Source organism: Gymnodraco acuticeps, unplaced genomic scaffold (assembly GCF_902827175.1).
Source record: "Gymnodraco acuticeps unplaced genomic scaffold, fGymAcu1.1, whole genome shotgun sequence".
NCBI classification, from domain to species: Eukaryota; Metazoa; Chordata; class Actinopteri; order Perciformes; family Bathydraconidae; genus Gymnodraco; species Gymnodraco acuticeps.
In genome coordinates, this window is record NW_022990274.1 from 5,415,679 (window position 1) to 5,442,087 (window position 26,409).

Sequence of the window (26,409 nt, forward strand, 5' to 3'; positions counted from 1 at the left end):
TAATTATGTACTGTGTCATTTGCTCTGGTTATTACTGCTAAACATGGCTAGCGTGGCTGCTTAATAGCTAGCCCTCAGAGCAAATTTGGGGATTCAGACAATGTTTCAAGTGGTTTCCAAGTAGCCATTGCTCGAATTGTGAGTAGCTAATCATCACAGCAGTACAAAAGAGTCATATGTGTCCATGTGCTCAAGTACTGCATCACTGTCAGTTAGTGGCTTTGAACTGTATCATCTTGTAGCAAAAATGACAAAGGTCAGACGTTTTTCTCTTTACTTTACCTTAACAAAAGCCTGGGCTGAATATTGAAAAGCAGCCAAATCGACCCTTCAAATAAATATATCCATCTTGCATAATGAAAAGTCTTCAGAATGACGATAAACGGGAGCAAAAGCATGTGCGTTTGAGGTTTGTGTGTAATTCTTCATAGGAATTAAGCCAAGATTATATATGAGAATTAAAGTAAATGTATACGAGTGTCAATAGGCGCATTCACACTGCGGTACTTTTCCCACAAAGGTTCATGTGAACTTAGTTCATGTGAACTCTTTTATCGCGTTCACACCAAAAAGAGCCGGTACTAAAATTAGTTCATGTGAACCTTTTTACCCCCTCGAAAGTCCCTGCTAGAGAGCAGGGACTTTCGAGCGGCTCTCTTGTGAGAAAAGAGCTATATTTCTGATTGGCTGGGCGGATTGCAAACCACGCCCCGTAAAACTACCAAAAAGTTTTGTGAAGCCGCCATTTTATTATCCTCGCATTAGCATTATTAGCATTAGCATTAGCCCAGCACAGAAACGCAGAGAGACTAACTTATGGCAACACAAATAAAACATGGGAGTGGTGGAGATGAGGAGGTGTCGGCGTTCTGGCGATTTACTCGGAAGGCTTCAGTAGAAGCTGCTGGGAGTCCCAGCAGCTTCTACTGAAGCCAGTCCCCAACTCCGGGGACTTCCGGCCGGGGACTTTGGGCGGCAGTATACGCCGTGAAGTGGTTTGCGGCCTGCCAGTAAACCCAAAGCAGAAGAAGAACAAGTGACGTAAGCGGCTTCATTTGCCTAATCCACCCCCAGGGACTTTATCCAGTGTGAACGCGATCTGTACTTAGTTCATGCGAACTAAAGAGTTCACTTGAACTAAATTCACATGAACCTTTGTGGGAAAAGTACCGCAGTGTGAATGCGCCTAATGCTCTTCACAGTTGAAATATAGGGTTAAGGGAAAATCTTCAAAGGTAAAGTAATATGAATATATGGGTTAGTGTGAGTAAATGTGTTTTTCTGCATGTATTATCAAGGCATATTCTTATGAGGGATATGTATAGGCAAGAATGTGGCGACATGATGCATAACATGATAAAGGGATTACAATTCAATATATTTGTGGCAATACAATTAGTTTCACAGGGATTATAGTTTGATATATATTTCCATACCGAAAGAAAGGCGATATATTGTAATTACTTTGCAGAAAAGCAAAAGTCTAAAGAAATTACGGTACCACTTATAAGACTACCCTTATAAAGGATTCATAAAGGGTTTATAATTATGTTATAAATTAGGTTGCAAACAATTTATAAATCATTAAGAACCATTTATAAACCAGTTCTAACATAGTTTTCATACAGGCTCAGTATTTGGCAAGATGACTAAGCCTTATATTGGTTACAGATGAATGTGGGCTCACTATTTGGCAAGCAACCAGTCACAGTTGCCCTGTTTATCTCATGTCTTATAAAAGCTTATTCAGAGTGTTCACAACCTAATAAATAAATGAATTACAAACTATTTGTAAACCCTTTATAAGGATAGTCTTATTGTAAAGTGGTACCGAAAATACAAATACCTTTATAAAATCTTAGTAAACATGTATTTTTACTTTTGAGCCATTAACCCTAATTCCTGTCTCAGTTGAATTTGTTAAATGGGATTGGAAGAGTCAACTGGCTGAAGATAGAACACAACACTGCAGTTGGTATAAATGAACCACTACCTGCCCTATGTTTTGCATGCCAATTATTAATTAAATGTTGATAAAGGATCACAAAAGATAATATCAAGTGTATCTTCATTTTTTTACACCACTAATGTATACTCAAACGGTATGCTTGTGACCCATGATGAAAAGCAGGGGACGACATTAGTTGCATTGAACTGATCTTTTTAATAAGTTGTACTTACAATGTAGTGAGAAACATGGGCTTGAGCTTCACTGAGGATCTTTGTCATTCTGACAGGGAGGCAAACTGCAGTTATTACACTTCGAGTTTTGAAATATGTGTAACTTTGTTCATATAAAACCCACACTGCTCAAACTTCGTTACTTTTACTAAAATTGGTATATTTATTTATCTTGGGGCGTGGGGAATGAAGAGAAAAATATATATGAGCATTTTATGAGCATGGGATTTTGACCCCTCATATAAACATATGCATAATGCTGCGCTATACTTTGCGGCCACACGCCGTTGCCAAGCAACGCTTATTGTTTAGGTCCTTTGATAAGCAGGCAGTCATATCATTAACTAGAACTAGCTAGATCTGATAGGTTTGGACAAAAACGCGAGTGAAGTCTAACCGGACACGAGAGAGAGATCAGAGATCAGATCAGCTGCTGCTGATGGAGAACACACTCTGCATGATCACAGCTCCGCCGCTGTGACGGACCGGTGAGCTGACCAAAATACACTAAGAGTTAGAACTAATACACTTAGCTAGTAAATCTACTCTGGAACAAGCTAAACTAGTTATAAATATATTTATTCTTTACTGTCGGGTCACTTATTACAGGTTCAGCGAGCTGCACGAGACTGACCGGCTGTCAGGAGAGGGAGAGGAAAAGAGAGCACCCCGTTTATTGTTCCCATTTTATTATCCAGAATTACTGTAAACCTTTGAATAAAGTAGTTCATCTACTATTACCAGTTTGTTTAAATGCATTAATTATGTTTTTTTTTCTTCATTAACATAAAATAAATCTCACTGCAGTACTCCAACGTACCCCTAGGGGTCCGCGTACCCCCATTTGAGAACCACTGAAAGAATATGCCCATTGGCTACAAATCAATATATGATTGGTTGATCAAACTGTCAGTCCAAACGTACGCTCTCATTCAGTGCAACGGCCAGGGCATTCTATCAAGGATGTAGAATACCTTGGTTGAAGGATATTCTACCCAGAGACCCAGAACAAGATCTGATTGGTTGCTTTCTTTTCTAACACAAAACCACTGAAATGCGTAGTGCATGGTCCGAGAAGGACAAACAAAACGTAACACTGTAATATTACAGATCAACAACACAGATACAATTCTCATTTATTCATTTTATTTATATAATTAAATCGATTTTTTGTTTGTTTTATCTGAGTGTTCTGAATACCTTGAAGGCCCTGACGGTTCACCACTGATGAAAAGTCAAAGTGGCAAAATAAAGAAAATAATATTGTTTATTATCCTTTAAAATGCATTTCATGAAATGCTTAAGTGCATTGATAGTGGGCAGTTATGGTGGATATTGAAAGCCTTTACTGACCCTTGATGTTGTTGAAAAATCAACTGGCATCAACATTTGCTCATTAAAAAATTAAAACTCTCTTTTCCCCTCACCTTCAGCCTGTATTTACTTGCTGGTCCATCGCTGCAGTCCAGGATTGAAACTGATCTATTTAAACATAGCTTTCATACCGAGGCAGATATCACCAACAACTAGCCAAAAAGGCAGCAGCCCTCACGTAGGATGCTACTATTTAGAAGCTTTTTCTTTCACATGGACTTCCAGTATGATACATTTGTTTAAAAAGGTACATTTTCCTTCGCTACTTTTAGTGGAGCCATTTAGGAGCACTACGATCATAATGTGCATTTCTCCAGGGCTTTTAAAGTGCAGGGAAGACATCAGGGTTGTCACTTGGGTTGTTAAGAGCTTCAGCATTATACTCCATAATTTATTATGTGTTAATGAGAAACTTAAATATACATTTAGGGAATAGACAGTGGTAGAATGTTACTAAAAACATTAACTCAAGCACTGTACTTGTGTCCTACCTAGAAAACCCATAGTCGCAGAGCTACAAACTATACTTGGTTCTCACAGGACAACAACAAAGCTTCAATTATGTGATTATCTTATGGAATTGAATTAATTACTGCAGTAAATCTACCCAACCGTATACAAAGGAGAACAAACTGTCCAAACCTTTGACATCTACACCAGTAATTTCATTAAAAACATCATATTGTATAATTAAAAAAAACTGACGGGAACATTTTACTATACAATCAATCATTTTGATTAAATAAATGCAGGAGTTGTACTTCCATAGAAATGCTCTGTTAATATTTATAGCAGCAGCCTGGTATTCAGAAATACCAAAATTCTATAATTCACCAATCAGAATCAGATATTCAACAAAGCCTAGTATTAAATATTGATATCAAATCATAGAAATAATTAATCACGACAGAATGTTTGCCATTAAACAATGTATGCACCTGCATGCAAACCTTCTCCTCGGACATCCCCATCTATTGACCCCTCTGTCCTTGGACAAACACACACTTTAGTGGTCTTGGCGCAGTATGGTCCCTTGTGTCCCCATCACCTGCTTTTTTCATTATGCAGGGGTGACAGAAATCAGGAAATGTCAGCCTCTAGCCTGCAGCTACTCTGTACAAACTCCACCGGTGTCGTCCGGCGGGCCTGCTGAGCCCCAATGTCTTATCTTACCGCCAGCCTGTGAGGACAATCTCACACCGCTGAGTGCTGGAGAAGAGCCTCGGACAGCCGGGCGGCGGGTTAGCAGTGGCAGGGTTTTGGGGAAGAGAAAACTACAGGCCTAATGGCTAATCCTGGGTGCACAAGACCGCCAGAAAGGATTGGCCGGGGCTAAAGAGAGAGCTACAGGGGATAGAGGATTGGGGATAAGACCAGGCGAGAGAATCTGGGGGAAGGGAAGGAAGAGTAAAGCCGTATGAGGGTGCGAAGGTTATGAGTGGGGGAGAGAAAGATGAGTGGAGCTGGTAGTTGAGATATGCACTGTAACAAAATATTAACAAAGCAAATGTAATGTAATTATTGAGTGATACAGAAATTAGGCCTGAAACCTGGAGATGATAAATCATTTCACTTCTTCCGGTATCCTCGCCTCAAAGTCAACTGTTTTTGTAACGTGTTCGTGGTTAGAAGCCTGCAATAATGTCTATGACACAACTTGAAGAAATGTTCACGTTTGGTTCTAGAAAATAAAATATGTCAGTAAATACCCCACTCGTGAATGTTTCAAGCTTCTATGTGTCTGAAAAATGGCGGTTGCCAACAAGTGACTAAACGTTGATGATAATCCTAACGTTGATGATATGATGATTCCAAATCCACAATACCCATGGTATTTTCCCCTAATCTTAACCACTTTTTTATCAATTTGAGTCCAAACCCTTGTTTTTCTGTAAACTTCAAGGGTCGTTTTGTACCTAACCCTAACCAAACCTTAACTAGAGTTCTACAATACAACAACATTACTTCATAAATACAGTAGTTTACACAGTTAGAGGTGTATGAACAGAAAGCTTTGTGTGTCTTTCTAAAGGACAGTTATCAATGTATTTTGGTGTTCCATTGGAAGGGCTTGATTTTGGGTCTCCTTCATGTCCTAAGATGAACATCTGGCCATTTAGCAGTGGAAGAGTCCCCTTGTTCCACAGGTAGTTGCTAGATCTTTCTCTCTGCTATTTACTACAGAGTAGGTCAACTATACAGGGTCTTTAGCACACATGCACAAAGCCCTGTCATTTTACAAGAAGTGCCAAACAGCTCTCAAAATAGCTCAACTTTAAAAGAAAAAGAGAATGTGGAAGCAGCATCGTAAAACTTTCAAGCCATTTCTACTTTACATTCCCAAATGTAGCTTTATTCAACGCAGTTATGGTTGAGAATGACCAATAAAGAACATTCATGCATTCCTTCAGACTTATTGCATGTATTGTATCCTTTTACCTTGAAGCAGTTCAATTCGATTTGTTCCCTTCTTTTCAACATGTGCACTTTTTATGATTTTTTCATCTATGTGGAATATCAATTTAGATGCGAGTTGTCCATGAAACACTTTGTTTATAGGTTGGGTTGATTGTGTAATATTACAACAATGTTCTGCCAAAGATTGTTTCTTATGTCTATGACAGTGAAAAGCATTGTAAGGTAAAACAATAGGGCAGGGCGACATTCAGGCAGAGAAAAGAAACTCAGAGAGAGAGAAGAACATTTGTGGCGTTTTTTTTGTCTTTTCATGATGGGGTTTTATTGTCATTTATATAATTCACAGTTTACGAGGCTAACGGAAGCAGTTCTTCAAAAGGTGCAAATTATCATTAAAAGTGTTAATTGTCTTGGTGGCATTACCATCATCGCCTACAGTAAACACGTCAGTAACAGTTAAAAAAACAAACCTTGTTGTTGTGTGAAGAGAGGGTAATCTGACACCTATGCAATGTGTACTTTCAAGAAGCCTATCATTGAAAAAGCACATAACAGAAATAATGATTAAAAACCAGAGTGGCAACTACTCATTTATTTTCATTAACTATTTATCTGCCCATTATTTTCTTGACTTCGGTCGATAAACATCAGAAAATAATTAAATATGCCAATCCTATTTTCCTAATGTCTGTGTAGTCAGTCTGAACCCAAATATATGAACTTTAATGTGATAAATCTCAATAATAGAGAGGCTGAACGCAGAATTTCTGATATTTTTGCATGAAAATACATAATTATCTTAATTGAAAGTGAAAGTCGTCAATTATGTTTCAGTCAAAAGGCTGTTTTTGTACAAAGTTTCGCCCCTCGACTTACATTTGGCAAAATTAGAAGTAATAAAAAGTGATGATTTGAAATGGTAATTTGGTAATTTTGTGATAAAGTCATCCTTTCAAAAGGCCACTTTCTGATGGGACATGGCAAGGACATTGAACTTTTTAGTGCTCACGAGAAAAACAAATCCATTCTCGTTGTAATATATGTGCAGTGGAGCTTTGAAGTTTCAACAACACACTTTCAAATTGAACACACAGTCGGCCTCCAAATTATAACTGTGATCACAGAATCACACGTATCAAACTGAGACTAAATGCGACATTCCACCTACAGTAGATGTGAGAAACAGCGTCTTAGAGTGGATTTCATCATCCTGCATAGTGACGCTCAAAAATCACAGTGAAGGAGAGATGTTATTTTGCATCTACATTTATGTAAATGTATTTGCAAAATAACATCTGGAAGAAATCCAACTCAAGAAGAAGCAAAGACGCACATTTGACTACAGAAAAACCACAAGATCTCCACTCATTATACAGTAAATGTACTTGAGAAGTTGTAAGAAGTATTAAGGGAATATATATAGAGATTTTTTTGAACAAACTGAAGTTGATGGAGATGACTTCTTATGAACACATGTAGTCCCGCAGCACTCTCCCACTGCGTCAGTAGATGCATCTTCAGAGAGTAAACAAACACGTTGACTGCTCCTTTCCTGCCAATGCATCATCCAACCCTCAATATCCTCTGCTTCTCTAATGTAAGCCATCCGCATTCCCAAAGCACAACCTATAAGTTCTGCTCTCAAAACACAAAGCCATTAGCACACACCTCCCCAAGAGGGACTCGGCCCATCCCCGAGAGAGGAGTGTTGAAGCCCAAATATAAACAGCCTTCAGATGTTTTCAGACTGAGCTCGACGCTGTGGAAGGCCCGCAGAGAGTGAGGAGAGCTTATTTTCACTGCTGATGAGAAAAATCACAAAAATAACTGTAATATGGGCCAAGCAAGTTGAATAAAAAATAAATAAAAATAATGGTAAGGGTTAAAGATAAGAGTAATAATAATAATTAACAATACACTGAAAAAAAGGGGGAAAAAAGGAGTAAAGCTCTGATATTATCTTATAAACATTATCAATGTGATTTTGTAATGAAAATGTTGACCGTTTTCAATTTGACATTGAGAATAGAATAAAACTAAAGAGACAGTATATATGTTTATCTATAAGCCATGTCATGGTTTCTGATTTCAACAGTACATTAAATGCACTGATTGAGTCAACTGGTGAAACATGTGTTATATAATCATGTCTACTATAACGGCGTACTAAATTAATGGCTTCTGTCAACAACAAGGTGAGAAAAAAAAACGATCAAACAAATATCCGCAAGCTGTCCGGCAGATAATACACCTCAGCTGTGATTATACTGTGAGCCCCATTTAAAATGACCTGTTCTGGGTTACTGCTCAGCTTAGCATCAGCAGAATAATAACTGCTGCAATTATCTTCAAGCAAATGAGAAAATGTTCTCTCTAGTAGAACGACTCACAAGGAAGAACTCACTATCTACTCCCTCTCTTTCTCTCCCCTCTTCTTCTTTATTCATATCTGGAAATGAGGCCAATATCTCTCTGTGAGCCCTTAACTCAAATTGCTTTGCTAGCATCACCCAGCCCCACACAGCCTGTAATGAGCAGAGCTAGCTTGCTGGTAACGAAGGTAATGACAGTCAGTGTGCTTAGAGACCAAACTAAAAGTTGTGGAAAATAATTTGGGGAAGGAGAAAGTATTAAAAAAAGGGAACATCTATTGAGCTTGGAATCCATTATCTAGAAAGTAAAATGTAATACATTGGTTAACTGAAAACCTATGAAGTTATGCATGATTTGGGCATTTTACACATTGTAAGGCACGCCCAAATTCTCTTTTATGGTAGTTTTATATAGTAGTAACGGTATATATGACAATACAGTGAATACAGTGTTCTGTACATTCAGTTAACAAATGGTTTGAATAACCATAGACGAGAACAACGCTAGGTCACTGCCTGGCGACCCTCCCACTTTCTGGTAAACAAAAACAATTGGTGCCAAGCAGAGATTTTCTATACTTTGACATTAAAACAATGTGGCCATCCACGAAGCGGACGAAGATCATATCCAAAAGGACCCGGTCAGTCATGTTCGTCTATGGGAAACACCTCATCACAGCTAAATGATGATGCTAATAAGGGTAACGTCAATCATCAAGGTTAAGCCAAAGTTTGTAATGTTAAAAGTCAGAGAAGAGAAGAAGAAGCTGCATTGAAATATAAAACACTGACAAACCAAGGAAATCCCAGTTGAACTGTTAGCCTGCTGCTCATAAATCGATGCCGATCATCCATCTCATTGACGTTACGGAATTGTTTGCCTGGCTGATAATCATAATTTGGGTCCTTGTAGATAAAGTCTTCTAAATTATTTGATGTGGTTGGCGACAACTTGAGAATCTGTATTTACCGCCAGTCAAATGACAGCGAATATTTTCACCCAAAAAGGGGCGCAGCCGAGACGTTCGGAGATGGGTTGCTCCCATGTATACTATACTTCATCACATTTTATTATTTTTCTTGCCTCACATGAGACAACACAATAAAGATATCATTGATTATAAACACATTATTTCGTATTTTGTGTTCTTTTGTAACACAAGAAAAATGAAACAGATAATCTAGTGGACTTTTTCAGCTTTCATGTAAAAAATCTGATAAAAAAACAGGCAAAGTAAACTCTTCTGCATTCATACTTTGCTGGATTTGCGAGTTCACACAAGGTCACAAAAGATTATGTGAGTATAGCTATCACGGTGGAAACAGTATTGCAAACCTCACCAGTGCACACATTTCTACTGTGTATACTCTTAATATACAGTATATCCAGAAATAGAGAAACTGAGCTGAGCGTTAATGTTCCATTACAAGTGTTTTCAGCTGGCTTACATACAGTAAGAAGGCCTGACCTGAGATCCCCAGGGGAGGGCCAAAAGGGCGGCTGATGCCTCCACTGCTGCTGTATGAAGGATTATGAGCCTTCATTTATCCGGGTCGTCCTATCTGTTTCCCTGTCTTTAAAGCCGTGACACTCACACCGCAAGACTGTGTACAGCAGATGGTTATGGCACTATATAACTGAATATCACTGAGCTGATATACAGTGCGTCAGGTTTGGGAAGATGAAGATGCAATCTGTCCTTTGAGTTATTATCCAGTGTATGTTTTGGCATGTTGAAGAACTTCTGCTCTATGTGCACTTTTTACAATCTACTTTTCTTGAGGTAAATGCTGACTCCCAGTTAAGACTGACATTGGCAGTGGTACTTTATATTAGTTTAAATCCTTCTGCCCCTAACACACACTCAAAGAGTGATGCAGTAATGACCAGTGGAATGTAAAAAAGTACTTATTTGAGGTACGTTAAATATATATATTTTTTTGTGACTTCTTGACATTACACTACATTTTGGAAGCCAATATTGTACTTTTTACTCCAATAGATTTATCTGACAGGTTTAGTTAATTTACAGATTTAGATTAGCTGATACAAAATATAAATGTAACTAATAAATAAGCATTGACATATATCCTGCATACAAGCTGTTATTGACACATTAATGCATCAATAATCCTAATTTAATACGTATAATTCAGAAATGGGCAAAGGACTTTTACTTTGTATTATTATATATTTTGATGGCAATACTTTTGTAATTGTAATCTTAAATAAGATTTTGAATGCAGGATTCTTACTTGAAACTGAGTATATTTACAATAGAGTATTGCTACATTTACTTAAGTATAAGATCTGAGTACTACTTCTATTAATGATATATTTGTGTATATCAGGGTCGGAAGACACAGCAAGACACATCACCATGCTTAGCAAAAAGTGGATTCATTTTTCAGCATTTTCTTTTTTAAATACTAGGAACCAGTGTTAACAAAAAACAAAAGCTTTAGACATTTGCAAGTAGGGTATCTACTGACATATTTTATGTTGTAGAACAAAACATGAATATCTCTTAAGCTTTGTTAACCAGCGACTTTATTTCAGGCCTCGCAACTCCATTCACACAAAAGACAGCTTTCTCAAAGTGCCCACCTGTTGCCCTTCTTATTCCCAGTCAAATCCTACCATTACAGAAAAAAGTCTAACATTTCTCTATCCTAATATCTGTCCTTCCATTCCTTTCCGTGGCCCCCCAGTTCGGCCCAATCTCACTCCCTTCCCGCGCCACTGTCTCCGCATCAGCCTTGTTCCATTATTTTCAAGATGACAAAAAAAAATTACAATAAAAATCCCTGATGCCGGTGAGAGCGAGGGCTGGCCCAGAGGTGACCCTGCTATTCTCATCAGCCTCCGTCCCACTTCCCCCCCGCCTCCACTGATGGATCTGACACACGACGGCTGCCACGTCGCCACTTACGTTCCCATCTCACACCAGACACAGTCTCACCGCCCTATCTCATCTCATTCAGAGCCCCTGCTGCGCACACACACACAGGTGATGGAAATTCTTATAATAATTTCAGAGTGGTATGATTGGATACGTTCCCGTGGAGAGACGGAGGAAAAGCAAAAGCAGCGGATGTGAGAGAGAGTGAACGTGTGCGGATGAAAGGATCTGACTGACTTTGCTTCAATCTCATTTGCAGATCCCATCCCTCTCCGTCTATATTACCGCATTATCCCCGTGCCAAAGTAAAGGCTTCCCGGCCAAGCCTCTCTCATGCGTGCCTCCTGAACGTATGTCCAGAGAGATGTGAGACACATCGGTTTGGACGTAAGTACTATCTTAGTTTGCATTACAATATGTTCCAACACCCCTTCCTTTCCATGTGCAACATGTTTACCAAGAAAAAGTTCCTAAACCCTTTATCTTTGTTCTACAATCATCAGCCAATCTTATATATTGATTTTCTCACGCTGCTGTACCAATGAAGAGATAATTGTTGCAAAGGAGTGACATACTGTAGCTTAGCCCGAGGCAATGTGTATCATGCACAAAGCTGTTGGATTTAAAAAGTTTTAAATTACCAATTTTTTAACAACTGCATAAAATAATTATGTGCAGTCCCTCCTACGTCACCCATAAGATGGTTGACTTCCATTTTTAAGTGTAGATTTAAGCATTTTGGCAACTTTCATCTTGGCTTTTGGTCGTGCAATCTCAGTGAAACTAGAGGTGTTGCTAAGTACAATAACTAGTTACCAAGACATTTTAGGCATCCAAATTGTTACAACCAACGTGCATGTACTGAAAACACACTGTGATAACGTTAAAGTACAGCCAACCCTCAAACTGTGGCAGTGACCTGTCAATCACAATGTAGCCATGCCCAAAAGCAAACCCTGCTTTATTGTCTATTTTACTCTAAATGGGACCATTATTTACCAAAATAACATCATGCTATACTGACAAGCGATTGCGACCAAAAACGTATTAGGAAAATGTAACTGAGGTAAACTCAAGAAAGTTATTTTCTCATAGACTTCTATACAATCGGACTAAATCTACCATTGCCGCGGTCGATATAAAAGTGTGCGTGTGTGTGTGTGTGAGCAAGACAGGCAGCCTAGAATGACCAAATAGGACACGGACACACACACACGCGGGTGAGCTGGCTGTGGTGAGCCTTATCGCTGGGCCACAAAGTGGGAAGATTAGATTACTCACTTCCCTAAACCTCTAACTTGGTTACCATAGCAATAGCAGTGTGACCGGGGCAGCATCTGGTAATTGTGGAGGCTGCTGGAGAGGGAATGGGAGGTGGAACAATCACCAGGAGAACTGCAGGTCAGATACTCTACAACCATGTCCTAGAATGTTCCACTTGTTTCCAAAGTCAGAGGGGGCAAATGAGCTCATCCTATTTTCACATGTTTCACAGTATCAGCAGATATTCTTAATTCTAGCTAATATAAGGCCTATGACTAGTATTGACTGATCTTGTTTCACCACAATATCTTTATTAAAGGTCACCTATCATGCTATTTTTAGGCAATAGCATAGGTCTCAGATATATAAAAAAAATATAGAAAACATGTCTATGAAGTGTTTTGGTCAAAAAAACAAACATATCCCCCATTCTAGCCATGCCTCATATCCCTCTATTTCACTTCCTGTTCCAAAAGTCCTGATTCTGGGTATAAACAGGTCTCTCTTGAGATTTTCACCTGCTTATGCCGGCTCATGCGGGACCTGGCAGATACTGTCTAAAATGCTGCGGTGATGAAACACAAGGATTATTAGATCAAGGATTATTTCTGAAACAGTATGGAGCTCAAAGGCTTTCTCTCTTGCCGGTTATACCACAAGGTGAGTTCCTTTTTACTTCCTGCTTCTTCACACACATGCTCTCCAGTACAGGTTAGCTCTGAGTGTTAGCGATGCTAATGTAAACATGAACCGACCATATTACGTCCAAAACAGTCGGGCATTGTTTCTGATAGCAACGTTTCTGATAGTGCCGTGGGTCCGCTGCTGATATTACGTCATATCGGCCGCAAATCTGGATCAGCTCCGTTGTATCCCCGTTTTCAGAGATTTGGGTTCCCTGACACACCAGGGACACATATTTATGTATAAAAGACATCAAAAAGTGCATTTTGCATGATAGGTCCCCTTTAAAGTCGATAAAATAATGTTACGAGTGCTGCCTCATGTTATCAATTTTGTGTATTGCTGCACGCCAACGAAAGGGAGATCAATTGAAATTGAACTCATAATTGCACCAAAGTGGAGCCTCGCCCTATAATTCAGATTAATTTAGTGCTTGTAAATCCATAGTGTTGTGGGTTTGATCATGAGATTAATTACCCCAATCAGGTCATTGTATTTCAATTAAGCCAAGTACAGTGTTTTGCTCTCCGTAAGTCAACACTCGAAACTGCGAAATGAAGGTCGGGCATGTGCACAAGACACATAAAATCTTCATCTATTTAGAGACACTTTTGTGGAATCAACAATGATAGAATGACACAATAGTGACTTTAGGTGTTGATAGTATTGAAGGACCGGTGCTTAAAAAGTCTAAGCCTGAACGAAGCTCAGCAAATAATTAGAGAGCGACACAATGGAGCTCAGGTGGCTGAAAAGAGATGAATGCCTCATAAATACTAGCATTATTACACCGATTGATGCTCTCTCGTTGCCGCTAAAGGCTCATAATGGAGCTGCTTCTTTTACCATTCAAACAGAGAACTGGCTCCGATAAGTTACGGGACACTGCTTTGACCTTGACAAAGCACTTCATTTAGATAAGAGTTACCCTTCAGAAAAAAAACTGCAGTGAAATGAGGTCACATTAATGCCGGAAGCCGACAGAGCATGACAGAGCTCTGTAACTTCGGGGCTTGAGGCACACGTGTACTGCTTGCTACTAAACAGTGTTATAGTTCTATTTAGGACTTTATTGGTTCTACTTGGCAAGTGTGTGTTTAATTTTGAATGAAAAGAGCCACAGAAAAAGGCACAGATGTAAAGTAAAGTTAGATCTTAGAAAAGAGAAACAGCAACAACATGCTGCAATCTTGCAAAAAACACATTTTAGAGATATTTAGCGGTTTTTAAGTCATGCCATGATGGCAATGTTCGTTAGGACACCATAGCCAGAATATTTCATTGAATGGATTGCCATCACATTTTGTTCAAATTGTTGGGGTTCTATCAGTTACCTATCCATCCCCAGTTTAGAGAGACAGTGGTCCCAACACAAAAGCAAAGCTATGTAGCAAAACGTATTTACGACACATAAAACATTTGTCAATCACTTTTAGTGTATGCTAGAATATTTTCCTGGCTTTAACTTCTTATCAGACGCACTTTTCTAATGGGTACTGAATGTGATACACTTGTTCCCTTCAAAAACTCCATTGACATTGAAAAACCTACATGTTACCTTGCAGAACACAGGAGATACTGGTTGCTTGCTAACTTTATCGGTTAGCTATTGGGTAAGTTGAGGGTAAACGTGCATTCAGTCACACAACATTCAAACAACAGAGAATCAAACCAAGTGGTTGAGGAAGCGGTAGACAAGCAGTCCCCTTGTTTTGCGAGAAAACATTCAAATGTTTCCAATTGAATCTCGCTTTTGGAAGAGACCGTATATAACTGCTTCTGTAAACCCTTGCAAAAGGTCTAACTGACAGCAAGGTAGAGGTGTGAACATATTCTAGTATTATGTACACTTAAAGAGATTTGTTCTGTTTCGCTGATCACATGGCTCTGGTTCCTTGCTAATTCTTGGGTGTTGAAAGTTATTTAATGGTAATAATACACATACTTTTACTAATTACCTCATATAACCCCACTTAAAACTAAAAACTATCCCTTTAAGGCTTTGCTAGTCCTTTGTCCCCCCCCCCAAATCATGTGAGTGTAATTCAATTTCTCCACTGTACAATTTGATTTGCACAAATGTCTGATTCAGACTAAAGGGGCCATGTGACCAGACTCATGTCCTTCGGGCATCTCCCTTCACAGTTGACGTGGTCTCACTTATTAGATAAAAATACAATAAAAAAACAGACATACACAGACACTCTAACAGGCATAAATGCTTAACTATAGCCTGCACCCCATGCACACACATTAACAGCCAAGAATCTGGCAACTCCCCAGCTGACCGGAGTTTTATGTGTGTAGATTTATCATTAGCCATTAAAATACATTTAATTCTCTTCTGGCTGGCTCGCCAATGCTGGTTTCCTCCATAGGAGTCAAACTCACCTTTTACAACCACTTTCTTTAACCTTCTCCCCTGCTCATAAAACACCAGCAGCTCTCTCTTCCTCCTCTGCTGACTCCCCCTCCTCCCTCCTTCCCTCCCTTCTCTTCTACTGTATCTCTCCATCTGTTTGACCTCTGCTATGATTCTATCTTTATAGCTCGTGTTTGTGTTCCTCCTCCTGCTGTCCTTGCCCTCTTCTTTCGCCTCTCACTCAAATAGCCTCTCTGCCCCCGAGCTATTTCTTCTTAATTGTCTCTTTACCTCCTGAATGATCGATTCGTCACATTTATCTGACAGTTAGAGAATAAGGACACTTCTGCAGCTTTTATTTTACACCAGCCAGAGGTCTCAAAAGGTGAGCAATCATGATGAGCGTCCGTGGAGATATTCAGAATAAAAACTGTCTGGCTTTAATGTGGATAATGACACTAAACACTTCACCTGCCTGATGTTCCATTTATGTGGCTCACAAAGTGAGTTGTTATTCATTTCTAAGGGAACAAATATGTTCTGAATGTATACACTTTATTACATAAAGAAACATTCTCTTGTTCTAGCTATACTTCCAGTTTTTATTTAGACTTTTCTTGAGGAAGCTTTACATGTTCTGCGCTCTGTTTATCCCATGTGTTTGGCCATGTTAGTGGCTTCTAACAAAACGATAAGTAAATGCAAATATATTTAATCATTTTCGTAATACAAGTTTTATAGACTTTCATGAGTAAATCGCCTCATTACAAGAAAAGTTTGGTGAGGCATATTTGAGACCCTGTTAGCTATAATGCATCACTTTGTTCGTCACAGACTGCATGTATGTGAGAGAGAGACAACTCATTATTTGTATTTCTTCCTCCCAAGCTCTGCAGCCTCCAAACATCTCACTTTAACAGAGGTAAGATTACTGATTGTATTTATAACTGAGTGTTTCACTTTTAACATTACAAAAGGTAATAAGTCTTTCAGAATGAGGAATCTGTAACTAAAGATCTCTGGTAACATTGGCTGGGGCTGCTGGAGTGTGAGCTTAGCCAAATTGAATTAAGAGTAGGGCCGCTGTTGTTGAGCTTCTTAAAGCATAAAGTACAGGCTCCAAAACATTGGATGTACTAAATGTAGATCTACTCACTGTATGTACAGTATGTAGCACTTATTTAAAGCCAATGCAGTAGCACTTATAATGGTTGGGCTTTTGAAAGCCAATGTATCTTGCATCTTCCTGGTTGATCCCACTTATTGCAAGCCGCTTTGGACAAAAGTGTCAGTTATTATCATTGTGATAGAACTCCTTTTTCAAATGATCTGAGTACTCCACCTCTGGTAGACACGGATATTAAAATGTAACCCCACAATGCCCCTTGGACATGGAAGTATTGTTTGGTCTCCTTTAGGTAGTTAGCTATTAGCCGGGCATGCTAAAGTGTGCAGCTTAACTTCAAACACTATTGCAAACAGGTAATTGATATATTCATACTACTGATACTATAAATGACTCTTTTCTGTTGTAATACTTGTCGACAGATAGTCATAATATGGTTATATTTATTTATATTAATTTGATTCATATCTTTGTTTTGCTAGAACATATCCGGCTCACTTTCTCCTAGTTTTATTCTCTTTTTGTTGTGAAGCCAGAGAGTATTTAAACAAGAGCGCTGTGAATGCTTTGTTTATCTACAATTGCAGGGGAAGTTATGACGGTGCCTTGCAATAAAAACGCTGAAAAACACTCCCGGGAAGGGTGATCCTTATCCAATATGCAACACAGTTAGACCTAAATGGCATTGCTTGATGGAATAAAAACAAGGAGACGTTTTTTACAACCCGTGTGAATATCGAATGCAAATTCTTACCGCGCTGCATCAAAAGCATCCTTATAGAGTTCAATGCAAAGCAGAAGAAATAGTGTGTACAGGAGACATATATAAAAATGTATCATTTGTTTCTTCTTCTGCATGTTTCTTATCACTGTCTGCCCTCCTCCTCTCCACTCGCTTTCTGTTTCCCTCAGTTCTGTTCTCTCTCTCTCTCTCTCTCTCTCTCTCTCTCTCTCTCTCTCTCTGGTTAACCTAGCACCACTTTCATTTCCGCTCGTTCATCCGTCTGTCTGCCGTCTTTTTTTTATTTATTTGGAAGCTAATCTCTTTTCCAATCTCTCTCTCATATATGCTCGGTGAGGTTCCGTGCATGAGTTAATGAAGAGCCTGCATGGGTAAACACACAGGGGCGACAGATAGACACAGACGGAGTAAATATATGCATGTGGACGAACGCGCACTGACAGATGAGCCCGACTCCCGACCGCGTGCAGTCTGGGCCGATGTCTTGTTAGTCAATTAGGAAACAAATGACAGTCTTTCTTGAATGGCAGATTATTAATCAGCTGGATAATGATTAGTTACTCATACAAAAAGTTATTCAAAGGACAGCATAAGCTCTTCTCCATCTTATTACATTAACTCTTTCTACCAATCCTATTACAGATCACTGTTATAGTGCCTTAGGTAGAAAAACAGCCACTGTTGCTTTCATTCAGCAGCGTGAGAAGGAACACCATCCTAATGAGAAAGTTGAGGGGAACAGTTTTCCGTGACATTTGTTGTAAGCGCTGTCTTGGCAGGCCTTTTTGAAATGGAGTATTTTCGGGACACTTACAGAGGCAGTGCACATGTGCTGTAATAAGTGGATTTGTGTTTTTAACCTCCCAACATACAACATTGGTCAAAATAAATCAGTTGGAGATTAGATTCCCAACAGACTGTGCCAATACAGTGAACACAAACATCTCTGACCATTTTCCGAAGCATTATTTCCTGCCTCCAAGGCCATCAATTCCAGGAATATGATCTTGCTGAGACTTTAAATTAGCTTTAGACAGCAAATCCATTAAAAGCCTTTTTATTATTGTTACTATAATTTTCTGTCACAGTTGCATTATCATTCAAAGCACCAGCAAAGACCATTTACAAGAAACTCTCTTTTATGATGCAATCAAGGCCACTTTGATATGTTTTTTTCTCTTTGTAAACATTCCCTGCTTTCTGCTGAATAACCGTGAAAACATAATAATAAAAGCAATGAAAGGTGTATTGATATAGATATAGCCAAACACAGAATGTTGGCAGGCGGAGGAGGCTCTTTTGTAGCTTGGCAGTTGGCCTGTCTGGCGTCAAATTAGAAAGCTGAAGTAATATTCATAAAGACTCAAATAACATAGACATGCTGAATCTGCTGCCATTAATCACACTACTGTCGCTTTACTTTGCAGTTGTTGTCTACATATGCTTTCGTATAGTATTTTTGTTTTATAAATAACCCTATTATTTATATATTTTGTTTTTTTTTCCTGTATTTTTGCTATCCCTGTGCTGCTGGGATCTATAAAGGTTTATCTTGTCTTCTGTTATCTTTTCTTAAAGTAAATGGTTAGTGGTATCCCGCTGTAAACACCACATTAACATATTGTCACATTATAAGGCCTCTATGGTAAACTTGTTAGCAAATAGCTGCTCCTTTTTCACATCTAGCAGAAATAGAGCCATTTATATTTGGTGATGCGTTTATATGAGAGCCATATCTAGCTGCTAAAGTCTCCAAACAAATATGTTTTGTTAAGTTTGTAGAATACCCTTTGCCGCCAAGGATATCTCTGCAGCACCACAATACTTCATTCAAAATGTTATTTAACACATTTAGCCCGTTATAATATTACAATATTGCACTATTTAGATGTTTTTGATCACATTTTGATTCATTGTGCAGCTCTAATTGTGGTGACACTGAATCAAAACAATAAGACTGTGGGACTTGAAGCCAAAACAAAGAGCTCAAAGACGCTAAAACAGAAGACCTGATATCATACATAATATACCATAATTGGTTTCAGCAGCTTAAAATGAAACCATAAGGTGTGTAAATGCAACTAAATGAATTTGTGACCTAATTTATTGTTTTATACTGTATTTCAATCTGTTTGATATTCGAGAATCGATATTATATTGTTTTCCGAACATTATTTTGTTTTATATTGAAAGCTTCTCTCATGTTTTTTTATTGAAGCTTTCAATGTCTGTCCTGTTATTTTATGATGTCTTCACCTTGAAAAAAAGGGAGGGATAGATTTTCTTTGTCATTATGGTTGCATAAATGTTCTTTATGGTGCTGTTGAATGTCTGTAATAGAGGAGCGTGCCTCCCACAGAGTGCAGCCAGTACCGTGAAGATGTGTTTTTTGAAGGCTTAACGGCAACAAATATGAATTTAAGCTCAACATTTGAATGATAACAACAAATAGTATAACACAAAAAAACAACAACCTGCACAGCAACCGAATGTTGATTTAAAATGAGTATCTCAACGTTGTGAATGAAACTTCAAATTGTAGGTTCTTCTCTACAATTGCTTAATGCCATAAAATACACTGTTTATTCCTTTAAAAAACTGAGCTTGTCTTAGCTTTCAGTTCTGTTCATATGCTGTTCAGTTTCAAACAAAGTGTCAGTGGAGGAAGGCCTTGAGCGCAGAACATTAAAAAGCAGCGCATGTGGATTAAGAACAGAGAGAGAGAGGGAGGTGAGTAATCTTACCGTCGTCTCCTGATCCTGAGCCGGCATCTGCGGAGGAGAACAAACAGTTATTAACCAGAGGCTCACGCAGCCAGACATTAGCTGAATAAGTGTGTGTGTCTGCATATGCAACTGTGTGTCTGGGCCAGAGTGAAGATCTGCTTGTGAGTGAAAAGCAAAACACTTGCATTTGGGGCGAGGCGAAATTTCTCCACAGACGGAGCGGAAAGTGATGCTGGGAGTCAGATTTCAAAAAGAGGAGAGTGCAGGGTGCCCTGGGGCTTCTAGCATCAGGCATCTTCTCTTTTGTACAGCAGCCCATTGAAGATAACACCTCCTAATGTGGACCTTTCTGTGGTAGGACTGCGGGAAATAACTGTGTTTCCAATTGTTTCCAGCAACTCCTTCTCCACGGCTCTAGCACTGCGCTCACTGAACTGTTTAACAATATGGCTGTGAAAGGGATACTGATGAGCACTTGGAAGAACAGGCACCGTGTAATTTGAGCCGCGGCGTAAAGCGATGTGCTAAAATGCCCAGGGCCAGAGACTCAGCCTCTGAGGACTGTAGGAGGATAATAGCTCAGCTCCATATGGATACTCATGTTAGAGGGCTTTATAAGAAGAGGTGCACACACTTAGGCGCACAGAAGCCCACCAGCGAGCGCTACTGATACTTTAATGACGTGAGCTTATGGTCGATGAAATACATTTGTGATGGGATAAAACTAAGTCTCTAGTGTGATGATTCTGTGAGGTCAGTATATCAGATGGACAGTTGTGCCATGGGAAAGTAACTAGTCAAATCTCCTGATTATACCAGTGGGGTGTGGGATGTGTACACCAGTGTGGTGCCTCGAGAAATACACAAATGTAAAGGACATTTTGAAATACATTTTTGGGGAAAAAATATTTCCTTTTTGTTTGACAGAATTGTTATCATTGTATAATATTCACTTTATATACGCAGTTTTGGTGGTGGACGTAATAGTATAAATAAAATACACTGGCGCTAGGCTACACAATATGAAGCAAATCAATGATCACAATATCTTTTAACAAAATGAGACGCTATTGAAGGGTTCATCGTGGATTATCTTTAGCACCATCAAAAAATAACAATATTTTTTATAAATAATCATTAGTTATGCTGATATATGGTATAGCAGCAAGGCAAATAGAACACTGATTTGAAATCAGAAGTTCTGAACATGAGCCCGCCCCGCTCGACCTTCTGAGCCAATCACAGCGCAATAATGACCTGCCTTCCGTTTCAACCATACTCCTTCCGTTTCCACTATACTTTCTCTCACACATACATACTTCTCTCACATACATATATTGTCTTCACACATACATACATTCTTCTCTTGCATACATATATTTTCTTCAGACATGCATATTATAAAATATATGTATGTAAAAGGAGAATGTATGTATGTAAGAGTGAAAATATATGTATGTAAAAGGAGAATGTATGTGCGTGAGAGGACCAGTATGAATTATGGCCTGTACGGCCCCTCATAGTTTTTGCGTGGCTGTGTCTTTAGCTGAAAGCCCAGTGGCGATCTGTTCATCTGTCATACTGATCATACCGTCAATAACTTTGTTGTTATTAGCATCTGGTTAGCTAGCTATGCTAACGAATATAAGAAGCTTTTTCTACAACCAGTGAGGCACATCTTTATATGATCATTATAGTTATAAAAAAACAAGAGAATAAAGTAAACAGGTATACAATACTATATGACAGTAAATAACAGTTGTTATTAATAAACAAGAATACAGTTCGAAAGGGGAGTGATTTGTAAAATATCCATAAAGAAAAAGTAATCTGCTTACAGTTCTGTTTCATATGGGTGTTGAGAGATGTATCCATAGATCTCCTAATGTTGCTCTCAAAGTGCACCAGATTGACCCCCCTAGAGGAGGTTAGGTCCCCCCCACTTAAATCATGTTCACATAGGAAACTAAATGCTTTTGCACACATCTTGTGTCCATATCTTTCTGTTTTGGTGGTCATGCCACAACCGTGCACGTGCACGCATGCGTGAGTCATGGTAAGATATCTGGATTAAGAGGTTGCTTTTTCTTTGCACAGCATGAAAGAAAGGCAAAATGAATCTGTGATTTTAGTATTTTTAAGCAGAGGTCAATAACTTGTATACGGCCCTCGGAGGATATTGTAAAAATTGAAATGGCCCTTGAGAGGAAAAAGGTTCCCCACCCCTGTCTTAAAGCATGCAGTGATGATAATCAGGGCCAGCATAGCTAACACAGTTAACGTCCTGAACAGAGGGTATATAGTTCCTTCCTGAAAGCTGTATTCATTCAGAATCCCTCTCCAAAGTTTCATGTGTGTTAAAGTTCAGTCAGACTAAACTCTGCATGAGTTGAATGAGGCAAAAAACAATTTAAAGCGAGTAGCTAGATGCAACTCTACCCTTCTTCCTATTTTTGTGGAACATAATGAAAATAAAAGTAGTGTAATAAGAGTTGATCTTCCATAAAAGAAAACACACTGTTCTTGTTATAGTGCCCCTTGGGGCCACTCAAGGTTCCACAAGAGTGAAGGTTACTTCATGCAGAACACAGTGAACAAAAGTGCCAACCCACTGAAGAAAGACTTTAAATAGGTACCCTGTGGACTTTTTATGCTCGGGAGTTTTACGAGTAGGCCCCTGTTCTGTTTGTATAACGCTAGAGAATACATCTCTGCCACCGGATTAACATCATTTTACTGATTGACTATTGGCGACGTCAATGAATGGATAAACATGAAAAAGACTTAAAAAGGTACCCTGTGGATTTATGGTTCGTTTTATGAGTAAGTCTCTGTTTGCTTTGTATTATGCAAGAGAACACATTGGCACATCTGCAAATGCATATTCCTGCCACCGGTTTCACATCATTTTAATGATTAAGAATTGGCGACATAAATGATTGGATTGTACAGTAGCAAAGCTCCAATAAAGGCGAAGAAGAAGACAGCCAGCCAAACAATGTACCATTTAGAAGATGGTTGTTGGACTGACAAGGATACACAAAAAAATGAGCGAACGGAAGTTAAATATAAACTTAACCCATTTTTTTGTACATCCGTTTCAAGTAAACGCAGCAGTTCACCTTGAATGTAGGAATACAAATGTCCCTGTGCACCTTCTGCAGAAACTGCCCTCCACTTTCTTACCTCCTTTTAAATCTGCAGAATTTCCCTGACCTTGGTACACGTGGGACACTAAATGTGCAGTGTTTCATGAAAAGGCTTAGCTGGAAGGATCAGGCTGAAGTCAGGGGGGTTCACGAGAGATCAATATAAACCTTTAGTGTCTGCAAAAGGGCACAGGTTTTGGGAAAGAAAGACTGGCATTAGAACATAGAAGGAAATGGCAAGGGAGATAGGCACAAGCATGCTTTTCTGCCCGCTTGTCTGCCAAATGGAGGGTCACAAAGAGGAGATACCACACAATTGTACTGTGAGAGAGGCACTGAAGAGCGAGGAAGAGAGCAGAGGAGGATTGCCAAGAGAAAAAATAGTTCCCTCGGTAGACAGAATGATGGAGGGTGATTTTCTTCAGATTCGGAGCGATTGATTAGAAGCGCCTAGAAGGAGGGGAACAGCTATTAACCTTACTGTTCTGCTAACATCAAAAGATATTGCAGACACACCCCTACTGTAAAAGCTTACATGAAAACACTTTCCGCCTACTGTAAACAAGGCTTGAAATAATGAAGATGTGGCTGCAGAGACTACTTGTGAGTCCTTGGAAGAAAATTATGCTCACTGTGAACCCTGGTTAATGGTGTGTTTTATGATGAACAAGTAGCACCACTTCTATCTTTGTATAAGAACTTCAAATCCCTTAAATAGGTAAATGCATACGTGGAGTACTCGTATACTGGCGAACACAAACCTTGTGCTTTTCTGACAGCAACGAGAGGCAGTTATTGTAATGTTGGGCCGTGCTATGTACATATCCCAATCTTTGTTTTTTTTACTGGTAGGTGTCTGCAGATAAGCAGCACTTTTTTGAACATTTGAATTTTCGTTCTGTCAAAGCTACGGTGGCCCACTGGTGGAAACCAACTTAAAGGCACATGTGTAGCATCAAGAAAATATTCACCAACTTGACGAAACATTTACTAAAAGTGCTGTATAGACGGAATGCTGCAAATAAAAAAATGCTGCAAGAAGCTTAACGGAAACGTTTATGCAACGCTTTTAGTAAAACATGCGCATGTTTTTACAAGTTGGTAAATGTCTTCTAATTGTTCTGCATATGTTGTCAAGTTGATGAAGATTTCTCTTCATTTGGGAGTGTTTTAGCATCGTTTCTTGAAGCTGCAGCACGTTTCTCGTAATGGAAATGTTTTGGGCAGTTGAAGCGCGTTTGCACCGGCAGGCCACCCATACAATTCAGAACTCGATAGAAACATTTCAAGCTCAGAAGACAGCATTGGTTTGGAATCCGTTGCCCCCGGGGATCCTGGAAGAATCCAATTATTTTACTTCCAACATCAGAATCTCGTAAGTACTGGACCATCCAAAACTCACTGTATGACACTATAATTGCAAAACAACATTATATTTATATATGTTTCTTACTATTTTAGAATCTGTGTTTGTTGCCTGTGGATATTAGTTTGCAGTTTTGCTTTGTTTCTCCTGTTTTAAGTCTGTCCTTTAACACTGATTGCAGCAGCACTCTTACATTCGTTGTAATCTGTAGAATGACAATAATTGCTTTCTAACTTGTAATTTGCCGGAACTGCTGACGATTCCTCCCTGATTGCCATTGGAGAATACCTTTCAGGTTCAAAGCCTCAACCAGCCCAGTATCTCAAGGATTTATGAGTACTCTTGAATGAATAAGCATGTTGTGTTTTACATCCAATGCGAGCATTACATTTATGTAGCAAGGGAGAACGTATTAGTGTGGAGGTGTAGGTGATAATTGGCATCACAGACCTGCAATTACTGCTTGAATATATTTTCCTGACTTTCCATATAAGATATTGCATAAAGCACACATTGGTATTTGGATGTAAAGCAGGGTTTTTCAAAATCATCAAACACTGACACAATCTCTGGTGACATGCTTGTCCGAATGCAAATTATCATTCAGGAAGACCATAAATCTCCTGTGGGACGTTTCTCATCTAGACCTCTGACCTCCCTGGACAAGAGCAAGCAAAAGGAAAATCTCCCTACAGATCAATAAGGTAATACATTATAATTACTTAAAGTACTTAAAATCCAGATTTGCAACCAATTAGCACTGACTAAACAGATTTGTTTGTACACAGAGACTTAATGGTGTATTGATGTCTTCTCCTGTACTGTATGTGGCTTATACTGACACTGATTTTCATGTGGCTCCTGGTCTACTTCTTAAATCATCACAGACATATGGCTCCTGTCATCTGTTGGTGCTCTGGGATTGCAGCGCGACAAAATGGTGATTAAACATGTCATCAACATTTTAACAATGCGTCAATTAAACGTTCTCCGACTCCTCGTTTAATGACTTCAAGGAAGTTATACCTCAGTTCACATTTGTGAACTGAGCTAGAAAGTGCTATGTAAGCGCTTGCCTTAGCTAAACTCTCTCCTTTGGGAAAAATGGTAGTTTGTTTCACTTCGATAAGCTAATGCTTCACATTAGCTTCACTCTGCTGGGCTAGCACTTGTTGTGATAGAAATGTGGAACCATCCTGTGTTAATCAGCGTTCATTGGCTTTGTACCACTAAAAGCACTTCCTGTTATCAGCATTGAATCAGAACTTCCTTATCTGTTGGTGACACGAAGGGATACAATACTAGAATGTACTGGAACAAAGGAAGCAGAATTTGCTGTAAAAAAAAGGTGCGCTGATGGGTCAATAATGGGCAAACCACATTTATTTTCAAGAAGCCGTTATAATATGCTTTTCCTTGGGGACAAACAAGCAGAAGGCCATGGTATCATGTTTGTCTGTGTCTCAGTGTTGTCACTTAGCATGAAACTGGCACCTCAGCAGGCCTCCTGTTTACTGTTTGGAATGACAGCAGACTCTAACGTCTGGCCTCTTGGCCTCAGCAGCATCCAGGAGGGTTAATGAGAGCGGATGAAACTGTGCTGTCAGGTGGCTGTCTGGTTGGGCAAACACAGAGGAGGATCCTGCGGGGTCTGTCATGTACAGTACAGTAACACAAGCAGAGGCCTGGTAATGTGAGGAGATGAGTCACAAGGTTTTTCAAAGGTTAATTAAAAAATGGAAT

At 39.1% G+C, this 26,409-nt stretch overlaps 1 protein-coding gene across 2 annotated transcripts in view; it reads right to left on the reverse strand.

Moving 5' to 3' along the window:
• tmeff2a (transmembrane protein with EGF-like and two follistatin-like domains 2a) overlaps positions 1–26,409 on the reverse strand; it is a 117,012-nt gene that overhangs the window by 37,432 nt on the left and 53,171 nt on the right. For both annotated transcript variants that reach the window (XM_034221396.1, XM_034221395.1), the window contains exon 4: positions 20,170–20,196. In XM_034221396.1, the coding sequence (XP_034077287.1) occupies positions 20,170–20,196 (27 nt within the window). The remainder of the gene's footprint in view (positions 1–20,169; positions 20,197–26,409) is intronic.